At 44.7% G+C, this 15537-nt stretch overlaps 1 protein-coding gene across 1 annotated transcript in view; it reads right to left on the minus strand.

The window, feature by feature from the left end:
• Positions 1–2807: 2807 nt before the first annotated feature.
• Positions 2808–15537, minus strand: part of TMEFF2 (transmembrane protein with EGF like and two follistatin like domains 2) — a 124751-nt gene continuing 112021 nt past the window's right edge. The window contains exons 8-11 of the mRNA XM_036386414.2: positions 10954–11077; positions 9305–9463; positions 4470–4556; positions 2808–4067 (exon numbers count right to left, since the gene is read on the minus strand). Coding sequence (XP_036242307.1) covers positions 3971–4067; positions 4470–4556; positions 9305–9463; positions 10954–11077 — 467 coding nt within the window. The 3' untranslated portion in view covers positions 2808–3970. The remainder of the gene's footprint in view (positions 4068–4469; positions 4557–9304; positions 9464–10953; positions 11078–15537) is intronic.

Consider the following 15537-nt stretch of genomic DNA (forward strand, 5'->3'; position numbering starts at 1 on the left):
TGCTCTGTGTGTGTGGGGGGCAAAAAAAAGAGATTTTTGGCTTCCATGTCAGACAGAGCGTAGTGTAAGAGGCTCCATCAGCCCGGCTGTGGCCTGTCGAGACCAGAACTACAGCTACAATATTTGTATTATGTATATTATTAATAATAATAGTTTTAAGTTACACTAAAAACTTAATGTGTGATTGCCCAGTGTTTCTCCATCTCCCTTCAAGTTCAGCTGAGGTTGTTGATTATTCTGGAAAAGCCCCACCAGCTGTGCTAGACACCCTCAGCTTGCCTTACAAACCTGTGGGGGCTGCAGCTGCCTGACAAGCAGAGCTGCAGCCTGGCCATGCACCCATAAATTAAAGAAAAGGCCAGGCTGGCCGAGGCACGGCGCTGGCTTTGATGTGCAGTAATGAACCGCGCTTTTAATTCGGGGCTGTAACTTCCATGCCGACGCAGAACCGGGAGCTGGGAGAAGCCGCATGCATAATCAGGGGTGAAAGCAAGGATGCGGCATGCGATGTGTCTGATGTTGGATGAGAGGCAAGATAGCCTTTAATCATTTTGTTTTCAAAGAAGCTTTAGAGAGCTCTTTGAAGATGAGGCTTTTTTTGAGGGTTGCTTCTGGAAAAGAGGAGGCAGCGCTAGATGGCACCCGCGCCCACCTGCCCGCTGGGTTAACCTGGGCACGGGACACACCTGGGCAGCCCTGCCCTGCATGGCTGGCACAGAGAGCCTCTGCTAAACCACAGCTGCCCGTGCTGGTGACACCCTGATGCAGCAGGAACACATCTATTCTGAGCAGTTAGAATAGGGTGTCCAGCCTCCCTTCATTAATTATAATATTTTTGTGATGAAAATGTTCTGTAAATCGTGTCTTGTTATCTTTGGATGAAAGGGACTGATAATGAACGTCTGATCAGGCTTTAAGGAGAAGCACCATGGTGCTGAGGCATGGGGCTGTGCCCGTCCTGTATTGCAGCATTTGGGGAAGGGTGAGGTGTGTGTCACACACGCCTCCACAATGCCCCTGCGCTGCAGGTGAGTTCCTTATGGGCTGGGATCCAGCCCAGCACCCAAGGCATGACCATCTGACCACCCCAGGCTGGGGAGGGTGAGGAGCTCTCCCAATAGCATGCCTGGCTTTATTTTGAGGACTGAGGTCAGGATACTGTTGTGATAAATGCATCACACACAAAACAAGAACATGGTTTCTTGCTCCAGGAACATTGCAGGCTGTTCCTTAGGGAATGAGTGTGCCAACAACCCTATTTTTACCTCTTAATTTTACCTTTTTGTACCTGTGGTTTGTGGTAAAACAACAGCCAGGAAATGACTGCAGGCTATTGGGCCATCACATTGAGTGTGGAGTACTGGCATTTTCAATGGTTTTTGCACATTTGGTCATTCAGTGTGGTTTTTAAAGTAGGTAAATGCTGGTAGTTGAGGTTACTTGCAGTTGCCATTGTGCCATGCAAAGAAAGCCTGTGAAACAGCCCAAACAGATGAATTTCTGCCCTCCCCAAGGACTGAGTCTGTCTCCATGGGCATCACAAGGGACCTTGCTCTGTGCTCAGGGCTGCCGAAGTGTGCACTGAGAAAAGGACAAACAGCAACACATTTTCCCCCCTCTGTGTGACTCCAGGTAGAGGAGCTGGGCTCTGCCACGGTGCACGGCACAATCCTCACAGCCACGGCTTTGCCCACGTGCCCAGCCCACCTCCCTGCATCCTCTGTTAAACTGCACCAACATTGCCACGTCTCGAGTTCTGGCCAGCATGGAGGTCTAACACACATTTTCCAGACCCTTCAGAAAAGGAAAATTCCACATCTCCAAACTTGCTCTGTTTTGTAGTTTCTGCAAATGTCTTTGATAGAAATCTCTGTTCCTGTATGTACAACCCCAAGGCACTGTTACTATCAGACTGTGTACCTGTGCCAGCATGTTGAAGGTTAAGTTTGAAAGACCAAAAGAGGTGGGACCTGCCCCATGTGTTAAAAAGAAAATCCCTTTCTCCTCTCTGCCCTCCTGTCTGCAGCAGGTGTTTAAACACTGGCCTTGCTGGGGAGGTGTGAGGCTTTGTGACAGGCCCTGCAGCTGGGGAATGCAGCTAATGACACCTGGCAAATGCTGTTTGGGGATTAAATGTGCCACTGCTCCGTGAAAGGCAGGAGCACAACATTGGGAAGTTTGGAGACAGTGTGTCGGACTCCTGTTTTCACTCCTAAGTGATGCTGTGCTATTTTTGTCCAGGCCAAACTTTGCCTTTTCAATTAGGTTTATTGCTATAGCTCCATGGCAATGTGTATGTGCTAATGTTGGATTTTTGTATCTAATGTAAGCGATTGAAATAAACAATCCAGACCTGATAGTCCAGTGGGGGCGACTAAAACTGATGTTTGGAATCGGCTCAAAATTTGTGATTTTGATGCTTGTTAGTGGGACACAAAACCTGCAAGGACTGGGACAGAGAGGAGGAGTATCCTGCAGTGGGTTTGAGCCTGGAAACATCCCTGTGGTGCAGCCAGCCAGGGTCACATCTGCTCTCAGCCTCTGCTGTGCACTCCTGCCCCACTCTATCACTCTTCCAATCTGAAAACAAGGATCCAATATTGGAGAGCTTGGGTGAGGGCTGAGGAGCAGGGGGTTGCTGGACATCCCCCTCTCCTTCTGCCTTGGCCCAGCCTACAGTTCCAGGGAGCAGGAGGTCCCTGCAGGGCCAGCACTCCAGCGCCAGGGAGCTGCCCTGTGCCATCATCTGCCCCTCTGCCTGTGCAAGCACCACTCCCACTCCCATCAATCAGCACAGACCAGGTGTCTGGAAGCATCTCTTGCCAATCACCTTTTATTACCTTTAAAAAGCCAAGAAACCCAGAACAAGACAAAAACTGAGACCATGTGAACATCATGCAATGGATTCACTTTAAAGCAGGCTGGGGTAGGGAGGGGAAGACCAAAGTCATGTTAGAGGAGCAGTACTGCTGCACCCGTGTCTGAAGGCCAGGCCGGGTGGGCTGTCACTGGTGGGCTTGGTGGTGACTGCTGTGAGTGACCAGATGGATGCTGAAGCAGGAAATGGAAACACACTCATGAGACATCATCCCTGGTAACCCCAGGTCTGACTCTGACGTGGTGATGGCAGTGAGAAATACTCCTAACTCCTGTCTTGGGCACGTTCTGCCTGGGCAAAGTCTCTCTGGAGAGGAGCAGCACAGGGACTGCTGTTACAGGGCTCCTTAGCTCAGTTCTGCTGCCCAGTGGGATCAGAGCTCGGGCACTCAGTGCAGAGGATGTTATCCAGCAGCAGTGATGTTACCCCACTCTGCCCTGCAGTCTCACTCTGCTGTCTTCAAAATTCACAGCCCAAACTAGAGCAGAATTACCTTCTGGAAAGGATGTGCTTTGGAGAGTTTCAGCTATCACAGAAATAACTTTGCATCTTGTCCATCATGTGGATGTGACACAACCCATGCCCTTATTGTCCTGAGGTATAGCCAACATTTGGGTTCATTACATTTAATGGAGTAGGGTCACCCATAAAGTTATTCATAAGGTATTTTCTGAGTGTTTTTCACCTTCTCTTTGAAAAAATAAATTATATCAGCATGTTCACGAGGTGCAAATGGGACTGGCATTTCAGCTGTTATTATGTTATTAACTTTTTTAACCTAATAATTTTCAATCAAGAGTGAGAAGCAATTTTCACTCACTCCAGTGACCAGAGCTGGAGATTCTGCCAAGTGTTCTTGTGGGGTTCACCTTGACAGACACCTAATTCCATCCCAAATGGAAACGTTACCCCCGACACTCTCATTGTGGTTACCGAGAATTTCCATTTCCCCTTCGGTTAGGATTTAATTTAGAAGGCAAAGACTTCCTAAGCTATGGGAGAGTAAAGATAGATGGCATGGGAGAAGAAGGCTGATGAAATGTAGTTGACTCCGGATCTGAAATATTTTATCCCTCCTCAATGTAGGTTAAATTATTCTTCACCTTTCCCACATCCATAATTGTCGCTGATCTTGGACCAACTCAAAACCCTACTACTGAGTTCAGTAGACTCAAAATTGCCACTAGAACTGGAAAAAGAAAAAAAAAGAGACTTGTTAGTGTCCATACACAATATCCCAAGACTATACACAGCTATGAGATACAGCAAATTTAAGAAAGGCAATTTTTTTCTCATCACTGAGTATTTATTATATATAACAAATACATGAAAAAGAAAAAACTATATTGTGTGATATAAATAGTTTATTTACATTACAGAAAAACATCAAGACAATGTATACTATTTCAAATATATCCATACATAATCAAATATAGCTGTAGTACATGTTCTCATTGGTGTAGATTACCACAAATGCAAGGCAACATGTGTAGATCTTGTCTTAATCTTTTGTCTATAATACTGTATTTTGTAGTCCAAGCTCTCTGCAGTTAGTTTTGCCATTGTGGAAACATGCGCTCTTTAAATTAACCTTGTCGATGCTCTTGTTGTGTTGTCTGAACTGTAGTGCCCTGTGTTTTGCTTCTGTCTGTGGATTCTGTTGCTCCTGGGACATTTCCTGGAAAAGAGAGTTGTGAGAATACACAGCTCTTAGCAACACATCTGCTCCAGAGGTGGTGGAGGTGGTGGGAGCAGCAGGGATGCGAGGGCGAGAGGGGCATCCTCCAGCCCTCAGTGTGCTTCCTCCTCTATGAAATGAAACCAGCTGCCTAATGGCAATGGCACCACAAAAAAAGCCACCAGAACCCCCAAACACATACTGTGAACAAAATTATGGCAAGGGAGATGTTCGGATTCCTGAACCCTGGGCACTCCTGCTACATTGCAGTGATCCCAAGCACACTGCGTTGTTCAGCTTTAAATAATGGGTTTATTTTGGGCGAGGTGCGGGTGGGAGATCCGTGGTCCATGGATCCATGGCAAGGATGGTCCCATGCTCACCTGGCCAGCGTCCCAGGTCTGTGAAGTGCTTACACAATGGCTGCAGGGGCTGCCTTTCCAAGGCCCTAAGTGTCTGCAGCCCCCCTGAGTGTCCATGGCAATGCTCCATGCTCAGCCCATGAGCCAACAGCCACTGCACTTACAGGTGCCTGCACCGTGCCAGGGCTGCTTGGCTTGCTGTGGAAAGCACTTGTGCTGGAAAGCCCCAAATCTGAAATTCCTTTGGACAGCTGCAGGGGCAAACCCCCGTGTGTCTTGGGACCTCCAGTGCTCCTCAGCAAGGGCCTGTTTCAACCTTTCACCTGCTGTGGGGATGCTACATTTCTCCCTAATGGAAAGCTAATGGTGTGTTTCTGGCTTTCTCTCATGGAAAGGCACCCTCAGGCAGAAAGCATGGAGAAGTTTAATCCCAGGTTAAACTAAGGATGTTCTAATCAGCTGAAAGCCAAGGGTGGTCATGGTAAAAACTGTGGGCAGCTGCACAACAGAGACTGAAACACTCTCTTGGAGTGCCATGAGAAGGGGCTCCACAATACTCCAGATGACACTGACATGGAAAAAAAAAAATCCCTTTGTATGGGGCTGACTTGTTCTTCTGTCACAGGAGGCTTTCAGCAGCATTAGGTAAAACCCTACAACTCATACACTTGGGAGAGCACACGTCAGTGCAGTGAGAGCTTAAAGCACTTGCCTGCAGCTCTGTGTCAAATAACTAAGAGCAGAACAGAGTGAAATAAAAGAAAAAGGTCATTTTCTCCCCCCTGTTGAATGGGAGTGATGTTATAGTTTTGTGACGTCAACCAAAAGGCTAAACAGGAGCATAAGAGTTTAGGAAACATTTTAAAAAATGCTGGAATACAATTATGTAAGTGTCTAGCAAAATATGGGTCAGACTGTCCTGACTTGCCTCACTTTTAAGCCACCAGGACCACCCCCTCATGAGAAGCTGTATGGCTGTGGGCTATATTTTGCCTGGTTCCTTCCTGGGAAGCAGTGAAGTAGGCTGCTATCATTGCTCCAGGAAAAACCAGGCTGCCTCTCCTGTGCTCTCGGGGGTCACGGCAGAGCTTTCATTACAGAGCTGAGGCAGACTTCAGCCGGTCTGGGATCTCATGACAAACTCATTATTCACTGTGAGTTCCCTGGAAAGGCCATCAGACTTTGGGAGTGAGGCAGGGAGCTGCTGTTAGCAAGCAAGGCTGGCTCCCTGTGCATCCCCTGGCCACTGTCCCTGCGTGGCCCCTCCTGTCCTGCCCACACAGCCAGGCCTCCTGGGGCTCTGCAGGACATGGCCAGGGACACTTCCATGGGCTGAGACAGCCCCACCAACACCCAGGGCTCCTCCCTGAGCCCCCAGCACCTGGATTTACAGCCCTGCTTTGCCCCAGCACTCAGCCATGTGAAGTAGGGAACCAGGGCACAGTGGGCACAACCAGACTGATTTTCTATGAAATGTGGAGGAGTCAGGTGGCTGGGGGATGATGAGGATGGTCAGCAATGCCAGGGGATGCAGCTGTGCATGGGGGATACCAACTGCTCCTGGGATCCAGGAGCTGGAAGCAAGGAGATGAACATTTCATAGGCACTTTCCCCAACCAACGCTGACAGTATCTACGTAGTCGCTTCAAGCTTGAGAGAAATTAATTCAAATGTAGAGATTACTCTAATTAATGATGAAAAAGTAACTTTGAACCAAAAATGCCCATGTTTCAATTGTACATTACCCATGGCTGGGAGCTTGGGAAGGCCCCAGGCTGCTTACACACAATGCTACAGCATTTACAGGTGGGTTGTGTCTGAAGTGCAGCAGGGGCTCTTAAGGGGAGCATTGGTGTTTAACCAGCTTTTGAGACTTAATCATCTGCTAAAACCGAGTGATAGGTTTTCCTTGGTTCTTAACTCTTTAATCAAAAGTCCTTTGTAGTGCACTGTGTGGGGGGTGCATTCATTTATGAGCACAGCAGTAACATCGATGTAAACCAAGCACTGGAGCACAGGCTGCCCTCCCTCCCTCCCTCCACTGAAGCTTTGCTCCCGAGCTCGAGTTACTCACAATGTGATTCATAGCAGGTAAAACACGTTATGCATTCATTTTTAATCAAGTTATTTCTTCACATAAATAAGCTGCTGTGACTAAACATTAGGGAAGCACTAAAAATGCAAAGCTGTAAAGAAAACTGCTGAGAATCATTATGACACTAGGCCATACCTATATTATTTGCCATCCTCCTTCACTTTAATCACTGCTTCTTTTTTTGCTTTATCTCTAAGCTAAAAGTCCTTGGGCAGACTGTGCCTTGCTGTGCCTCTTGGCCTCTGGTTCCCTACTCTTCCACCTCAGAAACTTATTCCCATTTCTGGCACTAGTGATAAGTAGCCAAGCACCGAGTCACTTAAACCCCAGTCATCATCACTTCTGTTGGTTGCATTTTCAGCTGAGTCCATCCTCTGACTCTGTTGGTTGTCTGGCTGCAGAAATGGAATGGCAACTTGGAGGGCCAAGTGCCCAGGAGGCAGAGGAAGGGGCAGGGGCAAACCTCAGCTGTCAGCAGCCTGTTTATTCAGATTAAAGTGTCGGTGCAACAACAGCACTAAAAGTTGCCAGGACTTGCTGAGAGCCTTCCAGCAATGGAGGACACCCCCAGAGATTTGCACCACTGTACAGGTAAAATTTTAAGAGCAACAACAGTAATGATAGCTGGAAGATTACAATGGTAGTTTTGTGAGGCTCACGTGGATGCACCAAATTTGCTTGGTTAATTAATTAGCTGAAGTTGCACTGAAATGAGCAGCAAAGAATTTGGCTGCAATGCCCTCTAAGTGAAGTTTCCCTTCCTTCTCCCAGGAGCCTGGCAAGGTGGTTTCAATACTTTCAAGAATTCAGGGTGTGGAGTTCAAACCAGTACAGTCAGGTTCTCCAAAGCAGAGAACTTCAAAAACTCAATTGCTCATGCATACGCTGCCACAACGCTCTCTTGTCATGTGGATTTCTCTTAGGCCACTTAAGAGCACACTTCTGCAAATGTATCTCAAATCATTATGCTGGGATGGAGGATGCTCTGCAGTAATTACATGCATTACAGAAAAAAGTGAAAAGATCATAAATTGACTTGGTTACAAAGTGTGGGGGAAAGATACTGTCTCTGTATGAAAACAGTGTGGCAGGTAATTTGCATTACAGTACCGGATCACTCAGAGCTCCCTGTCTTCATTCTTCAGTACGAAGTACTTTGCTCACTGCATCAAGGTGACAAAACTAGACTCACTTGACAAAACAATACACATTTATTCCATTATCAGTTACTACACCACTTTCTTTCTCTCACTACATGCTGTATTTTTGGTTGTTTGAATTACCTCAGTGAATACCACCTCCTGTAATCTACTGCCTCATTTGGCAGTTGCCATTCAGGTGATGAACTCTGGCTAAAAAAGGTTTTGTTTTGTGCCTTTAGGCCATAGAAGGATCTATGATTTTTTTTATTATTTTCCTGGAACAAATGCTCTACACTTGTCTTCCAGCCAGGTAGTGCAACATGGGGACTGAAATAGAGATTTTATTATGCATGGCGGTATGATACCTGACTTTTTTTTTTAATTTTAAAAAGAAAATAATTTTTAAAAGAGGGATTTATCAGTGCTGCTAGCTGAATTAATTTAACCTTGTGATTTCTAAGAGAAGCCCGTGGATGCTTGACCTTCAGAATTTACCCCAAGCCCTCCCAGAGACAGTAACACGGTCAAGTGGGGGAGTAGAGCAGTACATGGAGGGGAAGGATTGCATTTCCCCCTCTCATTCTGAACTACCCTGGGGCTTTTTCCATTCACACAACCCTCTGCTCCTCACTAAAGAAAAAAACCCTGAGTACATCATATATGGAAGACCCTAAAACATGTGCAGTGCCTTTGAACATGCACTCAAGCCTAATGAAATCATTTAATCAGCGGGGCTGCAAACAGGCTTAAAAGTTTGCATGCTTTGCCTGATTAGGACTAAGGGAATGGGCCCTTAAGGAAACCAGATGGAGATATGATTAGTTTTATTAAGTGTTGATCCAGCTGCTGTATTTATATTTCCCCTATTTATAAGAACAATATTTGTCCAAGCATCTGAATACAAAATAGAGAACTTCACTTGCTGTAGGCACCGTTGCTACCTAAGTTTGATTAAGATGGAAGTAAAAATTCAGTCATAATAATGAAGGAGCACTGGCTGGCTGGACCAGATGATATCTTCTGTTTGTTGGTGAATTAAATAGCATTTGTTATCAGTAGTGTCACTGCAGAAATCGGTATAATCAGCGCACATTGCAGGAAAAACAAAAGTATTTTCTCCCTCTACTGTAAAATACCAGAGATACTGACCTTGTAATACAAAGGACTACAACACAGATGATAGCAATCTGGATGGTTCCAATCACAGCTGCTATTAAGACATACTGAAATCGTACTGGACCTGGAACCACATATAAAACGCTGTAGTCCTTTTTTTCACAGTGTTGTCCAGTATAGCCGGCATCGCATCTGAAATAAAAAATATTTGTTCCTCGTTATACCTGCTGCTTTCAAAGAATGCTGGAAAAATTGTATGTGGAAAAAAAAATAGTGGTTGAAGCATAAGCTTATGTGTTGGTTTGTTGTTTTTTTTTTTGCAGAATGGACTCCCACAGAGAGAGTATCAGTGAGTGCTCAACCTCTCAGAGGGAAGACTTGTGGTCCTCAGTGTCACCATGGTCTGTGAGAGTGAACAACACTGTGAGAGTGTCAGGAGGGGCCCAGGGGACCAAGACATAACTGGCTTCAAGTGGAACTACTTTCACGTTGTGATGAGAACCCATTTAGTTCCTTGCACAACATACTTTAAATTTCTCCCTGTCTTTGGGGAGGTGGGGGAGGGTGAAAAGCCATCGAGCTGTGGTACCTTATGCAGATTACCCCTAAGGAGGTGATAAGCAATCATCCAGGCTCCATATGAAATGTGATTAGATGTTCCTGAAAGTGGATACATCATTTACATTTCGTCTGGTTGCTATAAAAAACCCCTCTATTGATGCTGCAGCCATCCACCCCATTGCTGCCTGCTGCTCTTCTCACCAGTTCCCCTCCTGCAGCCTGATATCTCCACTCTGCTCTGTGATTTTGCTTTTACAGTTCTAGTTCTTGCCCTGTTTCCCCTTAATTGCCCAAGCAAGATGTGAAAATCCAGGTCAATGGCAGCAGCAACTGTCAGGGACTGAGACAGATGGCTTGGGCGCCTCTCAGGTGTGTTAGTGGAGCACTAACCCTGATGGGTTAAGCCTTGTGCTTCCTTGCTTTTCCTCCCCTGCATTCCCACAGCTGCCAGCACCTTGAGGAAATGACATTTTTCAGCTGAATGGAGCACCTAAAATGCAGAAGCTGCAAAGAGCAAAATGTGTCCTGGCTGTTTGTGTGAGCTGGGAGAAGCTGGTTTGAGGTTCTGCCCTGGGGAGAGTCTGGTGTGTATCTTTGTGCTCCCATTCCAGTGCCCCAGGAAAATGGTGCTTCATGTGTAACAGTCCTTTTCCAGCCTCCTGGCCACTGGGTGGACTTCAGAAGCAATATCTGCCCCTGTGCAGGAGCACTACAGTGCTTTCACTATATTCCTCCTCCCTGCCCAAAGCTCCTCCAGAATCACCTCCTGCTGAAGCCAGCTGCCCCACGAGCACCGCTCCTGCCCCAGCAGGGACACACACTGGTGGCACTCCTCTCCCTCAGGCTGAGGAGGGCACCTTGAGAGGTCTGAGTGCTTTGTGAAGGGCTTTTAAAAACACATCTAAATATAACCAAAGGTTACTGGATGGCCTTACAGTCAATTAACATTGTTCATAACTCAATACACTTTTGGGACTTCGTTGAATAATTTAAGTCTGATGGATTTGTAGCACAAAGGGCCATGGTTGCCATTATTTTCCATAGCTGATCCAGATTAAGTGTTTCTGTAAGTTAATATTTCCATGTGTGTAGCCTTCCCTTGCTGGTAGGAGAAGGGTTACCTGCAGGACGGTTCCAGCATGTTTGTGGAGTGCTCACACTTGCCATGCATGCAGAAGCCATTGTAATGCTCTGGACAAGGGATGTAGATCCCTCTTGCACTTTCTTCCAGTTTATTTGCATTCTCTGTGAACACAGGTGAAGTGGAACGTTAACTTGACCATGTAGGATAAGGTGAGGTGATGAAAAGAACTCAACATATGAAAGAAAGGAAAAGAAAAAAAAAGAGAGCAGGATGTGAAAGATATTGTTCACAGGAAGCAAGAGCAAGGGTTTGCCCCTTCAAACAGGTTGGCTGATTTTGCCCCTTCAAACAGGTTGGTGAGATTTGCAAGGGTTTATCTCAGTCCTTTATAATTCCTGTCAACTTACAGCAAATGAGACACCTGAGAAAATAATGTGACTATTCAAAATCTGATGACAGAATAGCACATACAATTACCTGATTATTTCTGGTTTATTTTATAGACTGTCTCCTCAAACTGAGACAAGGTTGGGAGAGAGACTCTGGACATTTGCATGTAATATACATTATACATTTCTTAATTCAACAGAACATATACAGAAAGGCAATTTTATGGCTGAAGTAGAGCAGGAGTCCAGAGCTGAAGTTTATCATCAGTGCTGCACACCCATGCCTCAAAGCCCAGTGGCCTCCTCCACATCCCACAGCATCCAGACTTTAAACTACTCTGATATTCTGAGCTACTTCTGCAGCAGTTAAAGAGTCACTGAGACTGCAAATCCTGGGAAATCCCTTCATGCAGCCAGGAAAATGAAGGCTTCATTTAGTTTTGAAACAGGTATGTGCTCAATTTCACAGGCTGAAACACAGAGTGCCACCACCATGAACTCACATGAATTTTGTAGGCCACCAAGGTATTAATTAATCTGGGTAAGTTTGCCAAATTCTTCCATTTAACCAATACTTATGATATCTCAAATGCTAACACTCCTTTTTCTGTGATAGTGTCTTCTAGCCATGATTAATTAAAACTAGAAGAATAAATCTCATGATGGATGTCTGATGAAATGTAGCTTGCACGCAAATAAGTTGAAGCATTTTTATCTTCCAAAGGAAGTCCCTGAGTGTTATAAAACAATTGCAATTTGTGTTCTGCCTCCAAGCCAGTCATACCAGCAGCAGGCATGCTTAGGTATTATCTCACCTCTGGGAAAAGTGTGTGCAGCAGATCCAAGATCCAGATTTTCATAATGAATTTCTTTTCTGTCGCTGCTGTCCACGGAGAGTTGTAAGAGTCTCTAACCACTTGCACTAATAAAGTTGGTTATATTGTCCTTATGTGGAACCAGCTCCCAGCAAATGAGAATGACAGGCAACCTCTGTGTCCCTGCTGACAGCATTAGCTTCTCTCTCATCCTTAGGATTTTCAGGACCTCTCCACTCTGGACCATTACTGCATCTTTTCAAATGCACATATGCTGAACACAAGCCCAATTCTGTCCTGGAAATCCCCCCAGACAGAATAAATGTGTGTGATGTGTCAGCTACCAAGGGACTTGCCCATGACACACATGTAGATCTCAATGTAGTGCTCAGGACTTGTGGGACTCCCTACCCATGTAGTGATCACCTATGCATTGTGCCTGATGGGTTCTGGGTGTGCTTGACCTCTGCTATGGCCCACAATCAAATTTATTTCTGTCCAGGAAACTGCAGCAAGAACTATGGGATCCTTATTAATACACTTTTTTTTCCTATGATGGAAAATATAATGCCATTTCCCTCAAATCCTCCATTACCAGAGGAAGTTTGCTTCCCCTCTGAAGAACAGGAGACTGCTCTGTGTGCACGTGCACATTTGTGTCTATCTCTGATTGCTCCTTCTCAGCTAATTGAGGTACTTCTGCCATGTCTGTGCAGCCCCACTCAGTGCAAGAATCCCTCCTCTCTCAGATCAGCCAGCAGTGTGATTGAAATGGTATGGAATCCTTTGGTTTAATTTTTTTTTTTAAAGGCTCACTTCAAGATGGGAGGAAATGGTAACTTTCAGGACAGACTCACCTGGGACTTGAAAGGGGGACCAGGAGCTATCTGGATGTGCAGATGACCTTGCTGTGTGTAGGCTGTAGGGCTGGCAATCACGTGGGCAGAAACCCACATGTTGTTTTCTTTAACAAGTTCTCTAGCACACTTTAAAGTAAATCCAGGATCATGCAGAACTTGTAATTACACCTCTAAACATAATGTTGTGATGGAAAATGCTTTACTGAATCTAAAATGAGATGGCTCAAGCTTTGCTAGCATTTGTAGGATAAACACTTCATAGGGTAAACACTTCATACAGGAACACTTGTCACCTGTCTCAGAAGAGCCCACAAAACTTAGACACAAATTATCTGTATCTCATTTTGACTGATGACTGCTCCAAAAGAGTCAGGGATTTAAATAAAGGCAGAGAGGGGGGAAACCACATTTTTGGTTTACTTGAAATACAGAGCACAATAAAAACATCATTTCGTTCAGACTGAGAATTTCCCTGCCTCAAACCAGGTTATTGTTCTCACTACAAAATCCATCTTTTCAGAGCCAGTGTAGAGACCCAAACACCCAGGCATGCTCTAAAAGTCCCTTCATGTTAAAACTGACCACTCCCATTTATGGGAGGACCGAGCACTTTTCAGCAATCCAGCTGTTGATGAGATACTAATTCTTATGAGTGCATCACAGGGCTTACATCATCATGAAACAAGAACTATAAACTGTTTCTAAAAAGAGAGGATATAAATAAAAACCATGCTGAGGTTATGAAGCAAACAAGAACTGTATATATTTAAAAAAATGAAACCTAAATTAAATAAATTAAGACTTCCAGCCAAAAAAACTTTGGGTTATTTATAAATTCAGTATTGGATGCAATTTGTACAGTATCACTACAATAAGGAGCCCCTCTACCACCCCAACCTCACACCTACAAAGAGCTAAGATAAATACAAACCCACTTTTTTCCAAGCACAGTAGATCTGTATGCATAAAGCAATAACACAGAACAAATTCAAAGTTACTCAGGTTTCAGTAAAGTTAAATTCAGTAGCTCCTCTTCACACACTTAGACTTGCTGCATTGTTATTGGCAACAATGTGGGCAAGTTTTATTTGTGCCAGAAGGACAGACTTGTACCTTTTTGTGATGGACAGGATTTGAAGCAGAAGCCAGCTGCAAAGACTAGAGGTAAAGATTGGACTGGCTGGATCAGTCTCTCCTACCTCTGGACAAAAGAAATTCCTGCCACGTTTCTCAAAACGCTTGTCCTTTTTATTTCAAAAAAGAAATACATCCTCCCCCTCCAGATCAATTCTACTCAAGAATCTTTTTCTTGAAGCACTTTTGTGATCGAAAAAGTCACTCTGATGAAGGCAACATCTTTTGCATTTCTGCAGCATTTTTTTAATCTTTAGCCTAACATGACATTTCATATTGTTCACATCCCTTGTTAGTGCCAGCACATGACATGATAGCCTATCAAATAAGACACACTAGTCAAAACACGTTATTTTTAAGTGCATGGAGGCCAGATGCTACTTTGTGTAGTTTGAAACAGCTTATCATCTCTCACTGGAGAAGTGTCCCAGCTGAACCCTTGCTCTCCAACCTCTCTGGATGGCAGGCAGATGCTGAGATGATGAGCTATTTCTCTGGGATAAACTGGATCCTAAAAAGATATCAGTGTGGCTGACCACCCACTCAGTGATCTTGCTTTCCCTGATGGATTGTCTTCTGAAATGTTAAATAAATTATTTAAAGCTATCTTGTCTAAATTCCTTCATATCCGTGCCTGTTCCTGTCTTTCCTCAAGACGATGCAGAAGAATGATTTCAAATATATTTTGTATCATTTTAATTTCTGGTTTAACTTTATGGCTTTCCTTCAGTCTTTGGAAGTTGAATGTACACCCCTCAGATTCTCAGGTGAAAACTGAAATTCAAAAGCTGGAGCAGCCTGCCTGGTGGCAGGATGTGACTCTGCAAGTGGTGAAAACCAGGCAGCCAGACTCTTCTCTGGGCAGCCCTCACTGGTCCCCAGCTCCCAGCTGAGCAAACGTGGAGCTTCTGTTCCACCACCAAACATGTGCACTAGTGCTGCTGACAAAGGAATAAATCCATTAGTGCCCTTGATGAGGATTATATGAAGTACTGTCTGGAGTGCCCAGAAAATTCTTTCCAGACATAAGGTCCTACAATCCACTTTAGAGAAATTAAAATAAAAATCTAGGCAAAAATAGGATTCTTGTATCCAAGAACTGACTGCCAGGCACTTAATTAGCTCTGCAGGGCTGATAAGTCTGTTATTCTTCATGTGTGAGTCAGTGAGACTTTCTAGGTGATTTCAAGCAAGCAAACTAGAATATACACAGCCTATAAATTCTGATGTTAGCATTTTGGCTGATGTACAACAGGTATTGTTGGAGCTTTGAAAATAATATGCCCATATGAGAAAATATTGGCTCACATACAATGTTAACACCTAGTGTACAGTCATCCCTGGACCAAGGGAAGACCTGAAAATACATATAAGACACATATATTTCATCAAATAAGGGATGAGACAGTGAATGATGTGCAGC

The sequence above is a fragment of the Molothrus ater genome, chromosome 7 (assembly GCF_012460135.2).
Source record: "Molothrus ater isolate BHLD 08-10-18 breed brown headed cowbird chromosome 7, BPBGC_Mater_1.1, whole genome shotgun sequence".
In the NCBI taxonomy this organism is placed as follows: Eukaryota; Metazoa; Chordata; class Aves; order Passeriformes; family Icteridae; genus Molothrus; species Molothrus ater.